At 32.8% G+C, this 17,156-nt stretch overlaps 2 protein-coding genes across 7 annotated transcripts; one reads left to right on the top strand and one right to left on the bottom strand.

Annotated features, from left to right (window-relative positions):
- Window positions 1-1,562: 1,562 nt before the first annotated feature.
- On the top strand, window positions 1,563-2,581 carry LOC107917879 (RING-H2 finger protein ATL80). Its single transcript, XM_016847259.2, has one exon. The coding sequence runs from the start codon at window positions 1,739-1,741 to the stop codon at window positions 2,306-2,308; it is 570 nt and encodes a 189-aa protein (XP_016702748.1). The 5' UTR covers window positions 1,563-1,738; the 3' UTR covers window positions 2,309-2,581.
- Window positions 2,582-3,865: 1,284 nt separating this feature from the next.
- Window positions 3,866-8,395, bottom strand: LOC107917877 (monosaccharide-sensing protein 2). 6 transcript variants are annotated; one of them, XM_016847258.2, is made up of 6 exons: window positions 8,105-8,395; window positions 7,233-7,352; window positions 6,558-7,118; window positions 4,943-5,889; window positions 4,555-4,742; window positions 3,866-4,461 (listed from the first exon to the last, which is right to left on the bottom strand). In XM_016847258.2, the coding sequence occupies exons 2-6, from the start codon at window positions 7,309-7,311 to the stop codon at window positions 4,017-4,019; spliced, it is 2,220 nt and encodes a 739-aa protein (XP_016702747.2). In that variant the 5' UTR covers window positions 7,312-7,352; window positions 8,105-8,395; the 3' UTR covers window positions 3,866-4,016. The 6 variants fall into 6 exon arrangements, with proteins under 6 accessions (XP_016702747.2, XP_016702746.2, XP_040971079.1 ...); XM_016847257.2 differs by having other exon boundaries at window positions 7,746-8,106; XM_041115145.1 differs by lacking the exon at window positions 8,105-8,395 and adding an exon at window positions 7,447-8,081.
- Between the last annotated feature and the right edge of the window lie 8,761 nt (window positions 8,396-17,156).

Below are 17,156 nucleotides of genomic sequence, written 5' to 3'. Positions count from 1 at the left end.
AAAAAATTTAAAATAAAATTTAAAAACATAAACACTTATTCTTAATTATAAAATCTTAAAAAATTACAATATGTAAACTATTATTCCTGATTTATCTCATAAATTCCAACTTAATGGTCCCATTCACAAATTCCATATCAATGGTCTCATCTTTTACCTACATAAAAAATTAAAAAATATATATTAAAATAATCAAAATAACATGCGAAATAAATTACATAAAAAATAAATTTAATCAACCTAAAACACACATAACAAATAAATTACATAAAAAAATAACACATTCTTTACACATAACATAAATAGGGTTTTTTACTTTAATAAACATTAAAAATAACTTATGAATGAATGAAAATATAAAATAAATACAAACATACGTTAATAGCTCTTTTTAACCAAATAATATCTTACAAAAATAAAATTAAAAATTAAATCCGAATTAAATCAACAATAACAACAAAAACAAATTAACGTTTACTTATAACAAAAAAATTATTAAATAAAAAAATTATCTTTTATGATTTTTTTAAACACCAAGTCTTCTCTAAACAACAATCTCTCCTTTCCTTTTCTATTTATTTTTTTCCTTCTCTTTCTCCTTCCCTCTCTCTCTATTCGGCTTCTCTTTTTTTCTTTCTTTTTCCCCTTCCGGCTCTCTCCTTCCTCTTCTTCTCTTCTTTAAAGATTTTCTTCTCTCTTTCAGCAAAAAATAGGACATTGGGGACCTTATAATGGTCCCCAAAAATACAACTCACCGGCATGCCATCCGACACGTCCCATCGCTGACAAGCCACAGGTGTGCCGCCTGGGGAAACGGCGTGACCAGGGGTGTGCTGCCTCTCTAGTAGGCATGACCAGTGCTGCTTAGTTTTCCTATCCTTTTGTGACAGTAGGTCGGGTACGGGTCGTATTTAACCCGTATTTCTTTAGGTGCCACCTATTTAGTTGCCATTAGCAATTTTTTTAATAATTTTTTTCAGTCAAATGTATCAGTATTTTTTGGATATACCATTTTTGTACATAATTTATTTAACATACTATTTAAATAATTTATTTAATTTTTATAATACATAGGTAAAAAACCCAATAAATTCGTTCTTGGTTATTGGGGCTACATGAGGAAGTGGCTTAATTCAATTTTTGCGGTTTTTATAGGAAAAGAATTTAATTTTTATTATTAATTGATTATTTTTTACATTGATCTATGCTCCTATTTTTAAATTACATTTCTCCTCTGCTTTTTGAAATGATATTATAAACACCATTTAAGCTTCTTAGTGGACTCTCAATAGTCAACAGTCCTGTCGACCCAACCTTGAATTTTGGTAAATTTTTTTGGAAGGTTTCAGAAATGGTATAATTTGTTTTTAATTTTATAATGAATTGTTTGATTTTCATATTTTATATAATGGGTGAGTATTTCACATATTCATATTGTCTAAGTAATTTAAAAAAATAATATTTTATTCTACTTTACATTTGTATAATCTAAAAATTCGTACCAAATATTTTTATTATATAATTTATATATATCATAGTGAAGTAATTTAAATGAGCATTCACTAAGAAAAGGATAGAAGGGAAGGGAAGGGAGATTTATTATAAATCATGACATAGACGGAGAAAAAGGTTGGAACTAACACAAGACAAACGCAGTCTTTGATACATTTTAAATACGCTTGAACCAAACCCACTTCTCTCTCTCTCTCTCTCTCTCTCTCTCTCTCTCTCTCTTCACATGACTCGTCCTTTTAGGCTCCTTGGCGCCGCCAACTCCTCGGCCACTACTGAGCCGCCACCTGAACAAGCGGCAACCGTCGACTCCGACTTCGTCGTTATCCTTGCAGCTCTCCTATGTGCCCTTATTTGCGTCCTCGGTCTCATTGCTGTCGCTCGTTGCGCCTGGCTTCGCCGTCTCTCCGGTGCCTTTGCTCCCAATCCCTCTGCTTCATCCCGTCCCCCCCCTCCTGCTAACAAGGGCCTCAAGAAGAAGATCCTCAAGTCCCTCCCTAAGGCTACCTTCTCACCTGATTTCTCCGCCAAATTCTCCGACTGCGCGATATGCCTCACGGAGTTCGCCGCAGGGGACGAAATCCGGGTTCTTCCACAGTGCGGCCATGGCTTCCACGTCGTCTGCATCGACACCTGGCTGGGCTCCCATTCTTCATGCCCTTCCTGCCGTCAGATTCTGGTTGCCAGGTGCCAAAAGTGTGGGGGTTTACCCGGCCCGGGTGCTTCAACTTCCGGAACTAACACTGAGGCTAGATTGAAAGAGCGTGAAGATGATGTGAATAGATTCCTGCCCTAGCCAACCCAAGCCACCTTCTGGGTTCCTCCATTTTTTTTCTTTCTTTTCCAAGTGAAATCATGTTAGGTTAGGTTTTTCATTAGCTAATTACCACCGCCAATGATTATTATTAATACCACTACTATTCCTAATAGGAACATTTAGGTTTTGATTGATTTGAATTGTATGTAATAGTATTTGATTTGGTGTATTTATGTATGTAAAGTTGAACATAATATATATATTTGTGAAATATAATTATAGGCAGAAAATCAGAATATGAAATTCCTGTAAGACGAACTCCTCTCTGTTCCCTTTACCTGAATCATACCCACCATCAAAAAATTGCAATTTAGTAATATATAGATGTTATCTGGGCTCATCCATGATATTTTCTTCACTTGTAAAGCATGTCTTGTTCTTTGCTTTGATGTGGTCCTCCCAAGTGAATCCGGTTTCAGGCTGGGATTTGATTTAAATATATTCCGATGAAACGAGGGTTGGAAATTTTACCTGTAATAGAAATAATAAAAGGTAAAAAGGGGCATGTGATGAAGAGAAAATATTTGGAAACAGTAGGTGATAAGAGTCCATCTCTTTTGTTTTTCTTCATCACTTTTAGGCTATCTGATTAGCAAAGTATAAAGTGGGTAGCTCAACGTTAAACAAGTGGTTTATGCTTTATTTTTGGCTTTTGGGGAAGGGGGGGTCTTTTATCCTCCCCTTGTTTGGTGGCTGTGGGGCTGGGCAGGGGCATCAAGATTCTTGTTCCACCTCCACTTACTCTTCACTCACTACAGGTTAAAAAGTACCTAAAAATAAAATCATTCCTCTTGGGTTGGATATGTTATTATATTCAGCATTGAAAAAAGCTTTCACTTTCTACATGGGTTAAAAATAGGTCAAAATTAATGAAAACCCAACTTCTTCCCAAGTCCATTGGGTGCAATCCAAGAGATATGATGATGGTGAGCAAAAGGTTTCATTAATTTATTAATTCCAGGATTTAGGAAGATGGAAGGAAAGCAGGCATTTGTTTCCATTCTGAGTAAATGTAACTGATTTTGGCAACTTGTGAAATGGAATTTGTGATTGAAAGGTGGCGGTGGGGTGGGTGGTGCTAAAAATTGAATGCATCACTAACGATCATACTTGTATTTATTATTATACACAGGGTGATAGGAACAAAAGTGCATATAAGCCACTAATTGGGAATTTTTAAACTAGTAATTAACTCTTGTCTTGACCTAACAAAGATAGTATATTCTAGTCCACTCTTCTTTATGCCTGTTACCATGAAAATTTACTTCATTAGTAAAACATATAATATGTGCCTTTGATTTCAAGCCGTCCATTAAAATAAGGTGGATGGTCCACTAATGGAGCAGAATAACCAATCAACTGAGATACGATGGGATTGGAAGTCCTGCCTCTCTCTGACCGTCTTTTATTTTATTATCATAAGAGAACCCTAGTCGTCTAGGCGGCAGGACCTATATACCACCACAGACCTGGTTGATGCAATTATTGTTTATGAAATCCAAGTTAAAAAGGGTGGTTCACCATGAAAAATACACGTAAACTCAATTTCTAGTGGGAAAATTTTATAATTTTAATGTTTGAATAAGAGGATCCCTCATTTTCAAAGCAACAAGAAGGAACAAAAATGTTGAAAGCTTAACAGCTGAAATTGAAAAAAGAATTTGACACCATTGAAAGCAGTGTGACTTCACTCATTCTTTGTAGCACCAGCTTGTCTTGCACCAACAGCAAAGAACTCGGTAATGACTTCAAGTGGCATTCCTTTGGTCTCTGGTACTTTCAAGAACACAAACACCCACGATATCAGACATACAACAGCATATATCCCGAAGATGCCCGCTAGGCCTATAGAACTCAGCATCACTGGCAGTGTGTAAGTAACAATGATGTCTCCGATCCAATAAACCAAAGCACAGATTGCAATACAAAGCCCCCGGACCCTTGTTGGAAAGATCTCAGAGCAGAGGATATTTGGTATTGGTCCATAGCCCATCACAAAGCAGCAGAAGTAAACAATAACACATGCAGTTGAGATGGCAGCATTCACAACTGTGCCCAAATCCACAAGTTCACTAAAAACTAGAATGATCAGTGACACTATAAGCACCGGGATCGTGGTGAGTAGCAGCCGCCTGCAAACGATACAAGTATTAGTTTCTTTCCATTTTTAAGGATAAAAAAAGAGAAGGGGTGTTAAGGAGAATATTAAGAGAAACTGAGATTACCTTCTGCCTGATATATCCATGAGTTTCATGGCTACACCTATACAGGGCAGCATCAGCAAGGTTGTAAATGCACTAATAAGAAATGATGCAGAATCTGAACCAAGGCCCAAGTTTGAAAGAAGCACTTCAACACCTGCCTCTTCAAGAATTTGAGGAGTGTAGTAGAGAACTCCATTAATGCCGGAAAACTACATGCGAGTTTCGAAAATTATTTTAACTTACCATGGGAATCATAATGCAATTAGCCTCAACTGATAAATACAAGATTCAAACTTCTCTGTTTGAAGTACAAATTCACAAACATTGTTATGTAACAAGCTGCCACTGCTATTTAAAATCTATAAACTTTGTAGAGAAAATGAAGTCCAAAAATATAACTGCTGAGTACCTGCTGAAGAATCTGAATCCCAATCCCAACTAATAAAGCACGTTTGACTCCCGGGTCAAGGAGAGCAGTCCAAACTGGTCCTTCTGAGACAGTTTCAGCTGGATGAACCATTGCTGGTCCAACAGGATGCTGATCCATAAGCTCCTTGGAATAAAGAGCAGGTTGGCTCACTAGTGCAGCTGCCTGGATAAACTCACCTTCTGCAGGCATATCATTACCTGGAAGTGATACAAGAGAGCCACGTCGAGATCCCGGGATTCCCTCCTCATGCAAATAAATCCTTTTAAACCCTCCTTCCTTCTTTCCATCCTCACCTTCTCGCTCAGACCATTTCCATGCCAACTGCCAACCACCTCCAATCCCTGTACCACCAACTGATTCTGTACCATCTTGCACAAGAGTGCTATGGCGTCTCATGCTTAGAGAACTGATATGGGAAGCTGGGGGAATCATGTCCTTTTCCAAGCTTGTTGTTTGACGTGAGATTAATGGGCTATGCAAATTGTCATCCGAGTCTCCTCCTGCAGCATCTGATGCATAGTCCTCACCTTCTCTCTGCAGGCTCTCCTCATCCCATTGTTCATTTCTAGCATGAGGCTCTGCTGTACTAAACATGCTTCCAAAATTCGGAAAAAGCATACTACGCGTGCTCCCTGTCTCGGGAAGCTTTTCATGAACACTACCAAATAATGTCACAAGAGGGTCCATAAGGGGTATACTTTGGTTCACCATGCTTCCGGGGCGAGAGGCAATACTAAGAATGCTTTGTCCAGCGACAGGCTTGGCAACCCAAGACAGGCCCTCTTCCGGTCCATATAGTCTGATTTTGTCTTTATCAGCACCGGGTTCCTGACTTTCATCAAGTTCATCAGCTGGACCTATTATGTACTCTTCTATAGAGGTTTCACCTCCAATGCCAAGGCCCTCAACCAGCAAAGCCATCTCTCCTGTAGATCAAAGAAGTCTCAGTAAGCTCCACACCTTCAATTAGTCTAAAACGAGTTAAATAGGAGGACACAGGAATTTCTGTCATTTTCAATAAACCAAAAAAGAAATGCTATGAAGGCTTCTTTGTTATTACTTATCAGGTATAAAGATTAGGCAAGTGCGTGCCGTGAAAGGGCTTAATAGACAGGAATGGAGAAGATTTTCCTCTCTTTCTTGCCCCCAACATCTATTCTGCACATGATGCCTACCTCACTAATACTCATGAAAAGGATGCCAACAAAATTAGGAGAAAAGCACTCAAAAAGTATTATATTGATGTGAACACCCCAAGGTTAGAAACCTTTCCCAAAAATACAGATAAAACCAACTAACTTTCCAATCCCTTGTATAGTCTACCAATATATAAATCAGACCTGTTCAAGTTTCCGATGACCTACGTGCATGCATCATGCCTTTTTGTTTAGATCTTAATGAATAAAAAGATAAATAACAAATGGAGCTTATGCTCATTCATGATTTATGTAACACCTCTCAGTGGATCCAGTAGAGCAAGCAAACAAGTTATACTATTAGCTCCTAGTAGTGTATCTAACCATTCAACGGCCAAGTCCCCTATATTTTCAACATGTTCAAAGGAAAGGGGAGAAAAATAAGGAAAAAAAAAAACCTGAAACATCTTCCCTGCCACGTAATCTCTGAAGAACCTGTTTAGCTTCAAGCATTCTTCCTTTACTCACAAGCCACCGAGGAGATTCGGGCAAATAAAAAACCGTAAAGGCAAAATAGAGGAGAGACGGGATGGATAGAACCCCAAGCATCAACCTCCAACTTGGTGAGTCCATCAATGACATCCCAAAAACCATACAATAAGATAGAAACATTCCCCCGGAACCAGTGAATTGTGGTAACGTATTTAACAATCCCCTTATCTCAGATGGGGCAGTCTCAGATATATAGACTGGGACAAGAGTCACGGCTAAACCAATTCCAAATCCATCTAATAGCCTGGCTAGGCACAAAATATAGACATTAGGTGACCACAACATTACCAAACCACTGACAAAATAAAGCATTGAAGACATTATCAGCATTGGACGCCGACCAAGCCAATCTGATATAGCTCCTGAGCATGTTGTAATAGCTGTTGCTCCTATCAGTGACATAGCCACCACTAGACCTTCAACGCTAGTTCCTAGATCGAGGTCATTCTTAATGTACACAATTGCTCCTGAAAGCACAAATGAATAAAACAAGTACAAGATGTTTGTTGGAAGCATGGAAACACCATGATGCTGAGAAGAAATAAACAGGTAACAAATATCAATGTGAAAGAAGGAAGTACCAGCAATGGTAGCATTATCCCATCCCTGCAAAAAGTTACCAATTGTAGCAGCAATGGCTACAAGAGCATCACCCCTCATCTCTTTTCAACAATGAATCAAACACCTTGCCTGGAACTTATCTGCAAGCAGAGAAGAAACCTGGATCACAAATCAACCATTCCTCCATCTTTATTTGAAAGACACCAAACATTGAATTGCATTTAATCAACCCACCTAGACTCTACCCCAAAACCATGGCAATAGCACATCAACCCCCCCCCCCAAAAAAATTACTCAAAAATAAAACAAAACTATTCATTGCACCAAAAATATTTATATCTTTTAGTAGCTGTTAGTGACCTTGTATTGTATGAGCCAAAAAGGAGAAGTGAACCTTTTGAGACAGAATTTAAAGTACAGAAGATGGAAATCTATATATTAGAGAGAGAGAGTTTGAAAAAGAAAACTTTTACTTAAATTATTGTGAGACAGAGGAAGGGATGGCTGTTGTAACTAGATACTAGCACTAGTACCAGAGAAGAGAAGAAAAGAGTCCTTCCTGTAGTAGCAAGTAAATGAGATTTTGGGGTCTCGAAGTCAAATGCACAACCACCATTCTTCACCATATTGTCAAACAGAAACCACTCAGCCAGTCACAACAAGAGAATCATATAGTACTATGCATCCAATATTCTTAATACTTAATCTATGGCTACCCAAGTTGAAGGAGCTGGGTGAAGGTGGAGAAGAGAGATAAGGATTATCTTGTGCCTAATAGATAGCATATGTGAGATATTATTTTAATAATAAATAAAAAAAACTTAATATATTCCATGCTAACACCAAGACAATAACAATGGTAACTTGGTTGTGAATATTTATTGGTTCTCACCCGCTCCACCTTTAAGTGATAATAATTGATAAAGATGCTGCTGCTTCTGCTCAGACTCAGTGGACCTCAGCTAGTACAGATGGATTGCTAACTTTTGGCATGATTGTACTGTCTTTTGGATAGAAAGGTAATAATGGGGGAAAAGGCAATCTGAAAATCAAACTCTGACATATATCTATATAAACAAATAATAAAATGAGTAGGATGGGAATAATAAGAGTGCAAATTAAGATGTATGAAAAGAAGAACGTAGGTTGGGAGTAGGGACGGAAGGTGCAAGACTCTTGGAATAGAAAGTAGAAAGACTATTAGTTATCTGTTTAGTAGTAAATCAATAGTAGAGTGAGACTTTTGGAGGGTGCACATGTTTGCCATGTGGATGTGGGGCTGCCTTTAGTCACGTTGAGTCTAGAGCTGCCAGATATTTACTACTTGTTTGTTTGCCATTTTCTAGTCCTAATTGCACCAAATGTTGTTAAACTACCCATATGTTCATCACTAAAACTTTAACATGTTTTTACTTTTTCTGACCGCTTCTTAGTTACTTTCTTCTTTTCCTCATAAAAAATCAAACGATGATATTATTAATAATTTTAATACTATTAATTTTATAAATTTATTTTTTTAACTCTCCCTTTTGTTTTATGCATTTAATGTTTAATTAGTTTTTACAAATATTGTATTTTAACTTACAATAATTAATGCAAAATAATATTTTTTTATTTGAATAATTAAATATAATAAATTATATAATTTTTTCAATTCAAATATTATAATTAAAGTATTTTTAACATATTCAACATACAATATGCAAATTTAGTTCCTGTAATTAATGCAAAGTAGCATTACTCTGAATAATAACTAATTAACATAATTAACTCTAATATTAATTAAGTAACAATAAATATGCTTAAAATCATATTCAAATAATAACTCTATTTTGCATCAAAAAAATTAGCACAACTTTTGTTTATATCAATTAATAATTCTAGATTAAATATTATGGTTACTTTTAAATGTGAATTTAATAATATGAAGAAAAATAAAGGGTATTATCATTAGTTTAAAAGTTTATTCAAACTCGTGTTTTTATATATATTATAGATTAATAGACAAATAATTATTTTTATATTAATTTAATTTAAATAAATAATTTATTAGAGTATATATTTTTTTACATAATCTTTTATTTTCATTACTTAATTAAGAGTATTTTATTTTATATTTTCATTTAATATTTTTGTTTTTAGAATTAAATTAGTGAAAATAAAATTTATACTTACTAATTTAAAATATGACCTAATTCTTTTTGTATTTATTTATAACCAATAAAAAGGAAAAGTATAATAAATATTGAATGTTTTTAGGAGTCAATAAACTTTTATTGTTTTTTTTTTGTATTTTAGAGAATGAAAAACAAATTGCCAAAAGAATAAAGAAGAAAGAAACAAAAGAATGCGAAGAAAGAAAAAATAGTATTAAAATATAGATGTCAATTAATTCAATATTTTATAATATATTTTTAAAATATTAAATTAAATTATAATATATTATTTATTTATATAAAACAAAAATGAAAAATTGAAATATGTTGGGCAAACTATATCATTAGTTACTAAATTATAGGTAAATTTTTACTTTAGTCACTTAATTGAAAATAATTATAATTTAATCAATAAATTATTCAAAAATTTATCTCGATCTAATTGTTCACGTATATTATCCTTAGGAATTCTACCTTGCTCCCAAGTCAATCATAGCACCTAGAAACCCAAATCACTTAAAACATAATCCCCAAGTAAGTGACCCCAGCCCTCTAAAATAGAAAATTACATCATTTAAAAATTTTAAAAATTTAAATTAGTAAAGATAAAATTGTATATTCTTCTACATTAAAAATGAAAAAACTTCTTAAAAATTATAAAAATAAATAAATAAACTATTAAAAGTAAGAATATAATTTCGGTTCTGGCTCCCTCCTGTCCCAAGCTGATAAAAAATCTTCTATTTTGTAATTAACCACTGTAGGAATATGTGGTCTACTAACCAAATTATTTTGCCATAAGTTTCAACATTAGACCATAGGATCTAAACACAAAAATCCATAAAAATAGGACATGCAAGGGGTCCTCTCTAAATCAACAATAAATTATTATTAAAAATCCAAGGCCATCATTCTCTATTTCATCAACATTGATTTCATAATAAAATATAATTTTTCATACACTTCCCATAGCATTTCAAATGAGAAAACACTTAACTAGGTTCATGGCATTGATTTGCCATGCCTCCTCTTTCTCATAATCAGTTATCAAATCTCCTATTTTCTTTTTAATTACCTCACAAATCAAACAACAAAAGAACAGAAAATATGCTATAAGAGTAGATTTAACTTTCATTTTTAATATTCCTTCACCATTCATTGAGTTATATCTTCAGATAAAAGATATAATTTCATTAACATTTTGTTTGAATTTTGAAAGATATTATGAATACAAATGGAATTGTTGTACAAGAATAAGAGATATTTTGCCTTTAATTATTTTACAAGAATTATGTTTATATTTTATTTAAATATTTAAAATATCATTTGAATTAATTTACTTTTTTTTGCACTTTATAATATTTAACTTTTCACAATATAAAATCTTAAATAAAACTTACTAAAAACTCTTTTCACAACATAGAAACATTTTTAAAATACAGTACTAGAGTAGTAATTCCGCCACGCAATTGATAAGACCATGTGGCCCAAACCCACCCTTATTGGGACCACTGTCCTCTTGCTTACAACTAGCATTTATATGAATGGTGGAAGTTAGTTAATTAGAAGGGTAGATTTAACCCCATCTAGTCAACATACTAAAATTCACCTAATAAAATTATTTCAGGCACGATTCATAACTTCAGTTTCAATCTGATTAAAAAAATAGCTTAAATGTTTGTGTAAGTCTGACCTAGATAAAAATACTAAAATTTAAGTTTAATTTATTTTATTTTTTTATATAAAAATTTTAAAAATATAATTCATCAAAAATATTAAAATAAATGTTTCCCAACAACTTGAAAATAAATTTTAAAAAGAGAGTAAATAATTCTAAGATATGTACAATTTAACATGCTAATGCCTAAAATAGTAGCAAAATTAACAATAAAATAAAAGTTATACAATATCCAAACAATAACAACAAAATAGTAACAGCATAATAGTCAAATGACAGCAAAATAGTGAAAAAATAACAGCAAAATAACAGGTTTTTTTTTTTTGCAAATTCGGGTTGGGACAGGTTGGTCCCAAGCTAAAAATATATTGCCAAACTCGTTTTCTAAACGAGCTTTTTTTTTTCTCAAATCTAATTTTTAAGTTTTTATTTTTGCTCAAACTCGTTTTCTAAACGAGCTTTTTTTTTCTCAAATCTAATTTTTAAATTTATATTTTTACTCAAACTTTTCCACTTTTTAAGTGGGCCACTGACCCATGGACAAGTCTAACTATGGTAATCTCACGTTTTGCATTGGATAAATTAATTGTTTTGTATTAAATTATAGAGTACAAAAAATTTAAAGATTAAATTATGTTCTAAGTTTTTATACTCTTCGTACATTTATAATTTAGTCTCCTACTTTTATTTTCAGGAATTTTATCTCTTTAGTTTTGATATTTAAAAATTTAAGTCCAGAAGTCACTGTCATTAAAATTCTTTTACTAGATTCACTAGTGTGTCATTTTGAAAGAAAAAAATATTTATTTGGTAATCGTGTAACAATAAAAATAATGTTGAAAATGTTGATTAATGGCTAGTACTATATTGTTGTTACGACTGAAAAATGCTTTTAGAAAAAAAAGTGTTTTTTAAAAAGCATGGTAAAAAAGTATAATTTTTGAATTTAGTATTCTTCGTTGAAGGTTAAAATATCCTTTTTGGACATAATAGTAAAAAGTATTTAAATTATATATGATATTTAAATAATTTAATATAATGGTATATGAAGTATAAATTTTATATACCTTTTAATTAATCAAATATAAATTATTTATAAAATTAATGATACATAAAAAAAATTAAAACTTAAATCTAATAATAAATTATATTTAAATACATTAATATAATGATAAAATATATTTAAATAATTTAATACATCAATACATTAAATACAAATTAATTTAATTTTTATATATCTTTTAAATAAATAATATAAATAATGATATTTTGATAATTTTCGCTTTCAATTACAAAAGTAAAAAAAAATTACCTAAATCTCAACTTTTATATGGAAAAGCACTTTTCCACCACAATTTTGACCCAAAAAGCTAGGCATTCTTTGGTTAGGCAGTTGAAAAGCACTTTTAGAACCCTAAACTCAATGAAAAATGAAGCCTAAAAGTTTTTTTAAAAACACCCATTTGAATTCATTATGATAAAAAAATTAAAATAGTGTATTTAAGAAAAATTTAGGTTTAACATTTTGATTAAATTATTAACTATTTATGTTATTTAATGGCATTATAAAAGTAGAAGAATCAAATTAAATAAAAAATGACAATATATATTAAATCTTAAGTTTCAGCATAATATAGGCCAAAACTAAAATTTAACATCTTATAATGTAAAAAAAAAACAAAATAAAAACAAATAAAAGGCAAACCCAAAAAAGGGAAAAAAAAACATGTGAAGTAGTAAGATTCTTGTTAAAATTTAAATGTTACAATATGCTCTGAGTTTTTGTAGTTTTCTTCACATTTATAATGTGGCCCCTATACTTATATTTTTAAGAATTTAATCTTTCTTTTTTCAAATTTAAAATTTTAGATCTAGTTGTTAACATAGTTAAAATTTTTTTTATTCAATTTACTGCTGTGACATTCTAAGTTTTTTAAAATAAGTACTCACTATTTAATCATGTGACAAATATGCCATTGTAATGGATCTGAGTTTAAAAAAGAATGATGTTAACAATTCTTAAAATTTACGTCAACATTTTAATCAAATTAAATTATTTATACTAACTAATTGCATTAAAAATGTTGGGATCAAATTATGTTAAAAATTAATATATAAATATTAAATCTAAAATTTGAGCGAAGTATAAATACCGAAATTAAAATTTAACTATTTTTATATAACCTAAGGGATGATTTGAAAATTGACCCTTTTATATACCACCTAGAAAATAGAAAGATCAAAGTTGAATTTCAACCATTATTAACTTAATGTAAAAAAAAAAAAAAAAGAAGCTATAGGAGGCTAGACGTGTGTCAAAAAAAGGAAGGTCATTTGGACCTTCTTTTTATATAGACATATAGAATAAACAAATTCATCTTATACAAACTCAATTTATGAACTCACACAATCACGGAAAAAATACTTTTTAAAGGCTACACTTTATTAAGGAAAATAGGCAAAAAAACCAGAGAACAATATCGATGGAGGATAGCTAAGCTGTCTCGGAAAAAACGTTCAAAAAATTGCAATAGAAAAGTTAAAAGAAAACACAAAAATAACGACATCTATCTTCCTAGCAAGCATAAAGTTCAACCTAAGCTTTTAAGTTTCAAAAGAACCTAACAGCTATCTCAAAAGCTAAAATCTGGGCAAAAATTCTGAAAATGTTAAACCAGCCCAGCAAATATCGATTAGCAGCAAAAGTTAGTTCGGTGGATCCACCCACCACCTATCTTTCTCAGTAGTGGCCATAACCGACATCAGAGCTCTCTCTACCCAAAAGTTATCAACGCCTGGATGGATTCCTTCATGAGCTAAACTGTGCGCAGGTATATGACCTTCTCTCTGAATAAATCTGAACTAGCGTTGTGTGAATCTTGTAGCCAATGCCTTAGCTTCGTAAATAGATCTCCTTCAATCTCAACGTATGCAAAGCCTAAATTCTCTACAAACCATAATGCATGAATAACAGCTGTGGCCTCCGCGGTAAAAGAATAAGGTATGTAGGTATGATTTAGGAAGCACGAATACCTCTCAAGGTTAAACGTTCTCAAACCCCTAAAGTTTGGATGATCAAGTTGGCATTAACTTTCCGAAACATTACTACGAAAAAAATCTGACTTATCAAAATTTACCTGCTACATTGATAGAGATTCGTATTCTGAATTATGGATCGAACCACTGAAATGCTCATCGGCGACGCTTCTCCAAATATAAACTATCATCTGCAAAAAAACTGTCAAACTCGAGCCTTCTCTGTAAATCTACGTCTTTTTCAACGACCTATTAGTCCTAGCCAAATGCAGCAAAGCAGCAAATACTTTAGAACAAATAAAAAATAAATAAGGGCTAAGGGGATGACCTTGACGTAAGCCTCTCTGTAGAAAGAATCAGTCACCTATAATCCCATTTATGCAAAACGAGTACTAAACCGATTTAACACAATGCATTACTAAATCGACCCACTTCGCGTTGAGACCTATGTGAACCATAATAGCTTATATTAAGTTTCACTTCGCCCAATCGTATGCCTTACTCATATCTAATTTTAAGGCAAAAGATTCTTTCAACCTAAGGTGACAGTTCTTGAAAGAATGAGATACCTTATATGCTTGTAAAACATTATCTAAAATAAGCCTACCATGCACAAAAGCACTCTGTGCATCATCAATACAATCATTCAAAATTGATTTTCTATAACCTTAGAGACGATTTTAAAGAGGATGTTACAAAGACTTATGGGTTTGAAATTACACATACTATGCGCATCTCCCTTCTTCAAGATTAAAATGATAATCGTGTCATTAATCTAATTAGCATCAATCTCATTGTTTAACATCCACATACAATACTTCTTAATATTCAACCCCACAATATGTCAAAACTTTTTAAAAAATATAGTCAAGAAACCATCAGGACCCGAAACCTTAGTAAGATGCATCCTTTTAACAACTTGGAAAATTTCATCCTTTGTAAAAGGTGCTAAAAGAGAATTATTCATATCATGAGAGATACAACAATTAATACCTGAGAGTACTGATGAAAAATCTATTTCCCTTTGAAACATGAGTAGATCAATGAAATAATCCTTTGCTACATCCTATATCGACTCATTAGAATCTACCAATCAAGCCTTCCAATCTTCCGAACATCGAATCATGTTTATTCTTCTTCTCTGATTAGCAAACTGACGGAAAAACATAATGTTTTAATCTTCATTCCATATCCAATTCACTTTAGCTTGTTACTTCCAATACCTTTCCTCCTAGTCAATCTTCCAATTCGTATTTAATTTCATGTAAATTATTTCATTTAGTACCTTCTCATCGGGATCCATGTTGCAAAGATCAACAAGTCGATCATTCAAAATTTGCACTTTCTACTTGGATGTCGTCTTCCTATTTCAAGCCCAAGATTTTAATCCTTCCCCCACAGATTTTAGCTTAGTCGACCCATCACTTGTACACATTAACCATAATTGGCAGACCTCCTTCTCCATCATGTCTTTCGTAATCCACCAAGCCTCAAACCAAATAATGTTTACCTCCTTAGGCATTCCTATCCTCAACCTAACCACTTCAATATCGAATAGAAGAGGGAAATGGTTAGAAAAAAAGTATAGAATATGAGTATTAGATGCATTAGAAAATATACCAAACCAAATTGTAGTAGCTACTCGCTTGTCCAATTGCTTTTGGATATTGGTGTGCGGGAGATGACCTTTTTCCCAAGTACACTAGTGACTATTATACTCTAAATCAACTAGACCCAAGTCATCAAGAGCTGCCCTAAATACCCCCATCTAACTTTCCACATGTTGTAGGCCTTCCCTATTTTTAAAAGCATATGTTATCTCATTGAAGTTTTTACCAACCAACCAAGAACCAATATAATTCCCACTCAATTCTTGAAGGAACTCCCATGAACGATTCTTATTAGATAACTCTGGTTTTCCATAAAACCTTGTGAATCTCCAAGCATTTCCATCAACGTCTTCCCCAATATCAATGACAATATAATTGTTTGGAAAAGACCTTAAATGCACATCACAATTATTATTCCACCCCAAGGATAGACCCTCATGATAACCATATGCACTTATGTAACACCCATTAGCCTGTTAGGAAGACATGGTGTATACCAAACAATCAAACAATCCGCCCAACAGATTAGGTTGTTACGGACAGACTCAAAACCTTTGGCTTGTTTCGAAGTTTGGGAAAAACAATTATAAGGATTTCCTTTTTACGTTAAAATCATTATTCCTTTCTCATTTGGTATTACATTTTTAAGAAGAGTAATAGGGATTAATAAACTACCCATTAGATTCCGCCATCAAAGACAAATACATTTAGGAAAAGATAGTCTTGAAAATTGTCAATTAAGGGAATTGGCGATCACAATTACAAATAAGGTCAATTACACTTTATAAGTTAAAATAATACATTGGTGAAGTAAAAACAAAAGATAAACACAAAATGTGTGTATGCGCCTTTTGTCGAACAACCATGCATGATACAAAACAAGCAAGTGGCTCACTTGTAGACGTAACTCTTGCATAGTCCCCTTCTATGGATATTCTTTTACTAATAAATTTTTTTAGAAAGAAAGGTGACAGAGTACTTTCATTTCAACTTAGTGAGTTCCCAATAGACACAACGTGATTATTAGGTTACCCCTGATCAAATCGAAGATAAAGACATTTTTTAAACTTTGCCCTATAGTAACATTAGGCCAATTTGCTAGTATATTTCACTGGCGCACGCCCCATAATTATAACACACAAATCCCTTAGTTGACACATGCCAATAACTCATGCACACAAATCCAGCATTGTGTCAGCCTCAGACCTATAATTTAGAAATCAGAATCGCATATCAGTTATAATCATATTATTATTCATATTCCTTGTCATATTGAACATGTGTTCTCCCGCAAGGTTGGGCTATGATCTGCCAATTCAGTTTGCAATAAAGCTGCGTCACTAGAGGTATCACAAATAAAACTTCTTTCCGTATTTTCATATTTCACAGATAGTTTAGTACTAGGCTAGCACACAAGGTGGGTATTAACCATGACCATGGCCATGGACACACAACACTGACTCA

This window comes from Gossypium hirsutum, chromosome A01 (genome assembly GCF_007990345.1).
Source record: "Gossypium hirsutum isolate 1008001.06 chromosome A01, Gossypium_hirsutum_v2.1, whole genome shotgun sequence".
Taxonomy (NCBI): Eukaryota; Viridiplantae; Streptophyta; class Magnoliopsida; order Malvales; family Malvaceae; genus Gossypium; species Gossypium hirsutum.
This window is presented reverse-complemented; position numbering and strand designations above follow the sequence as displayed.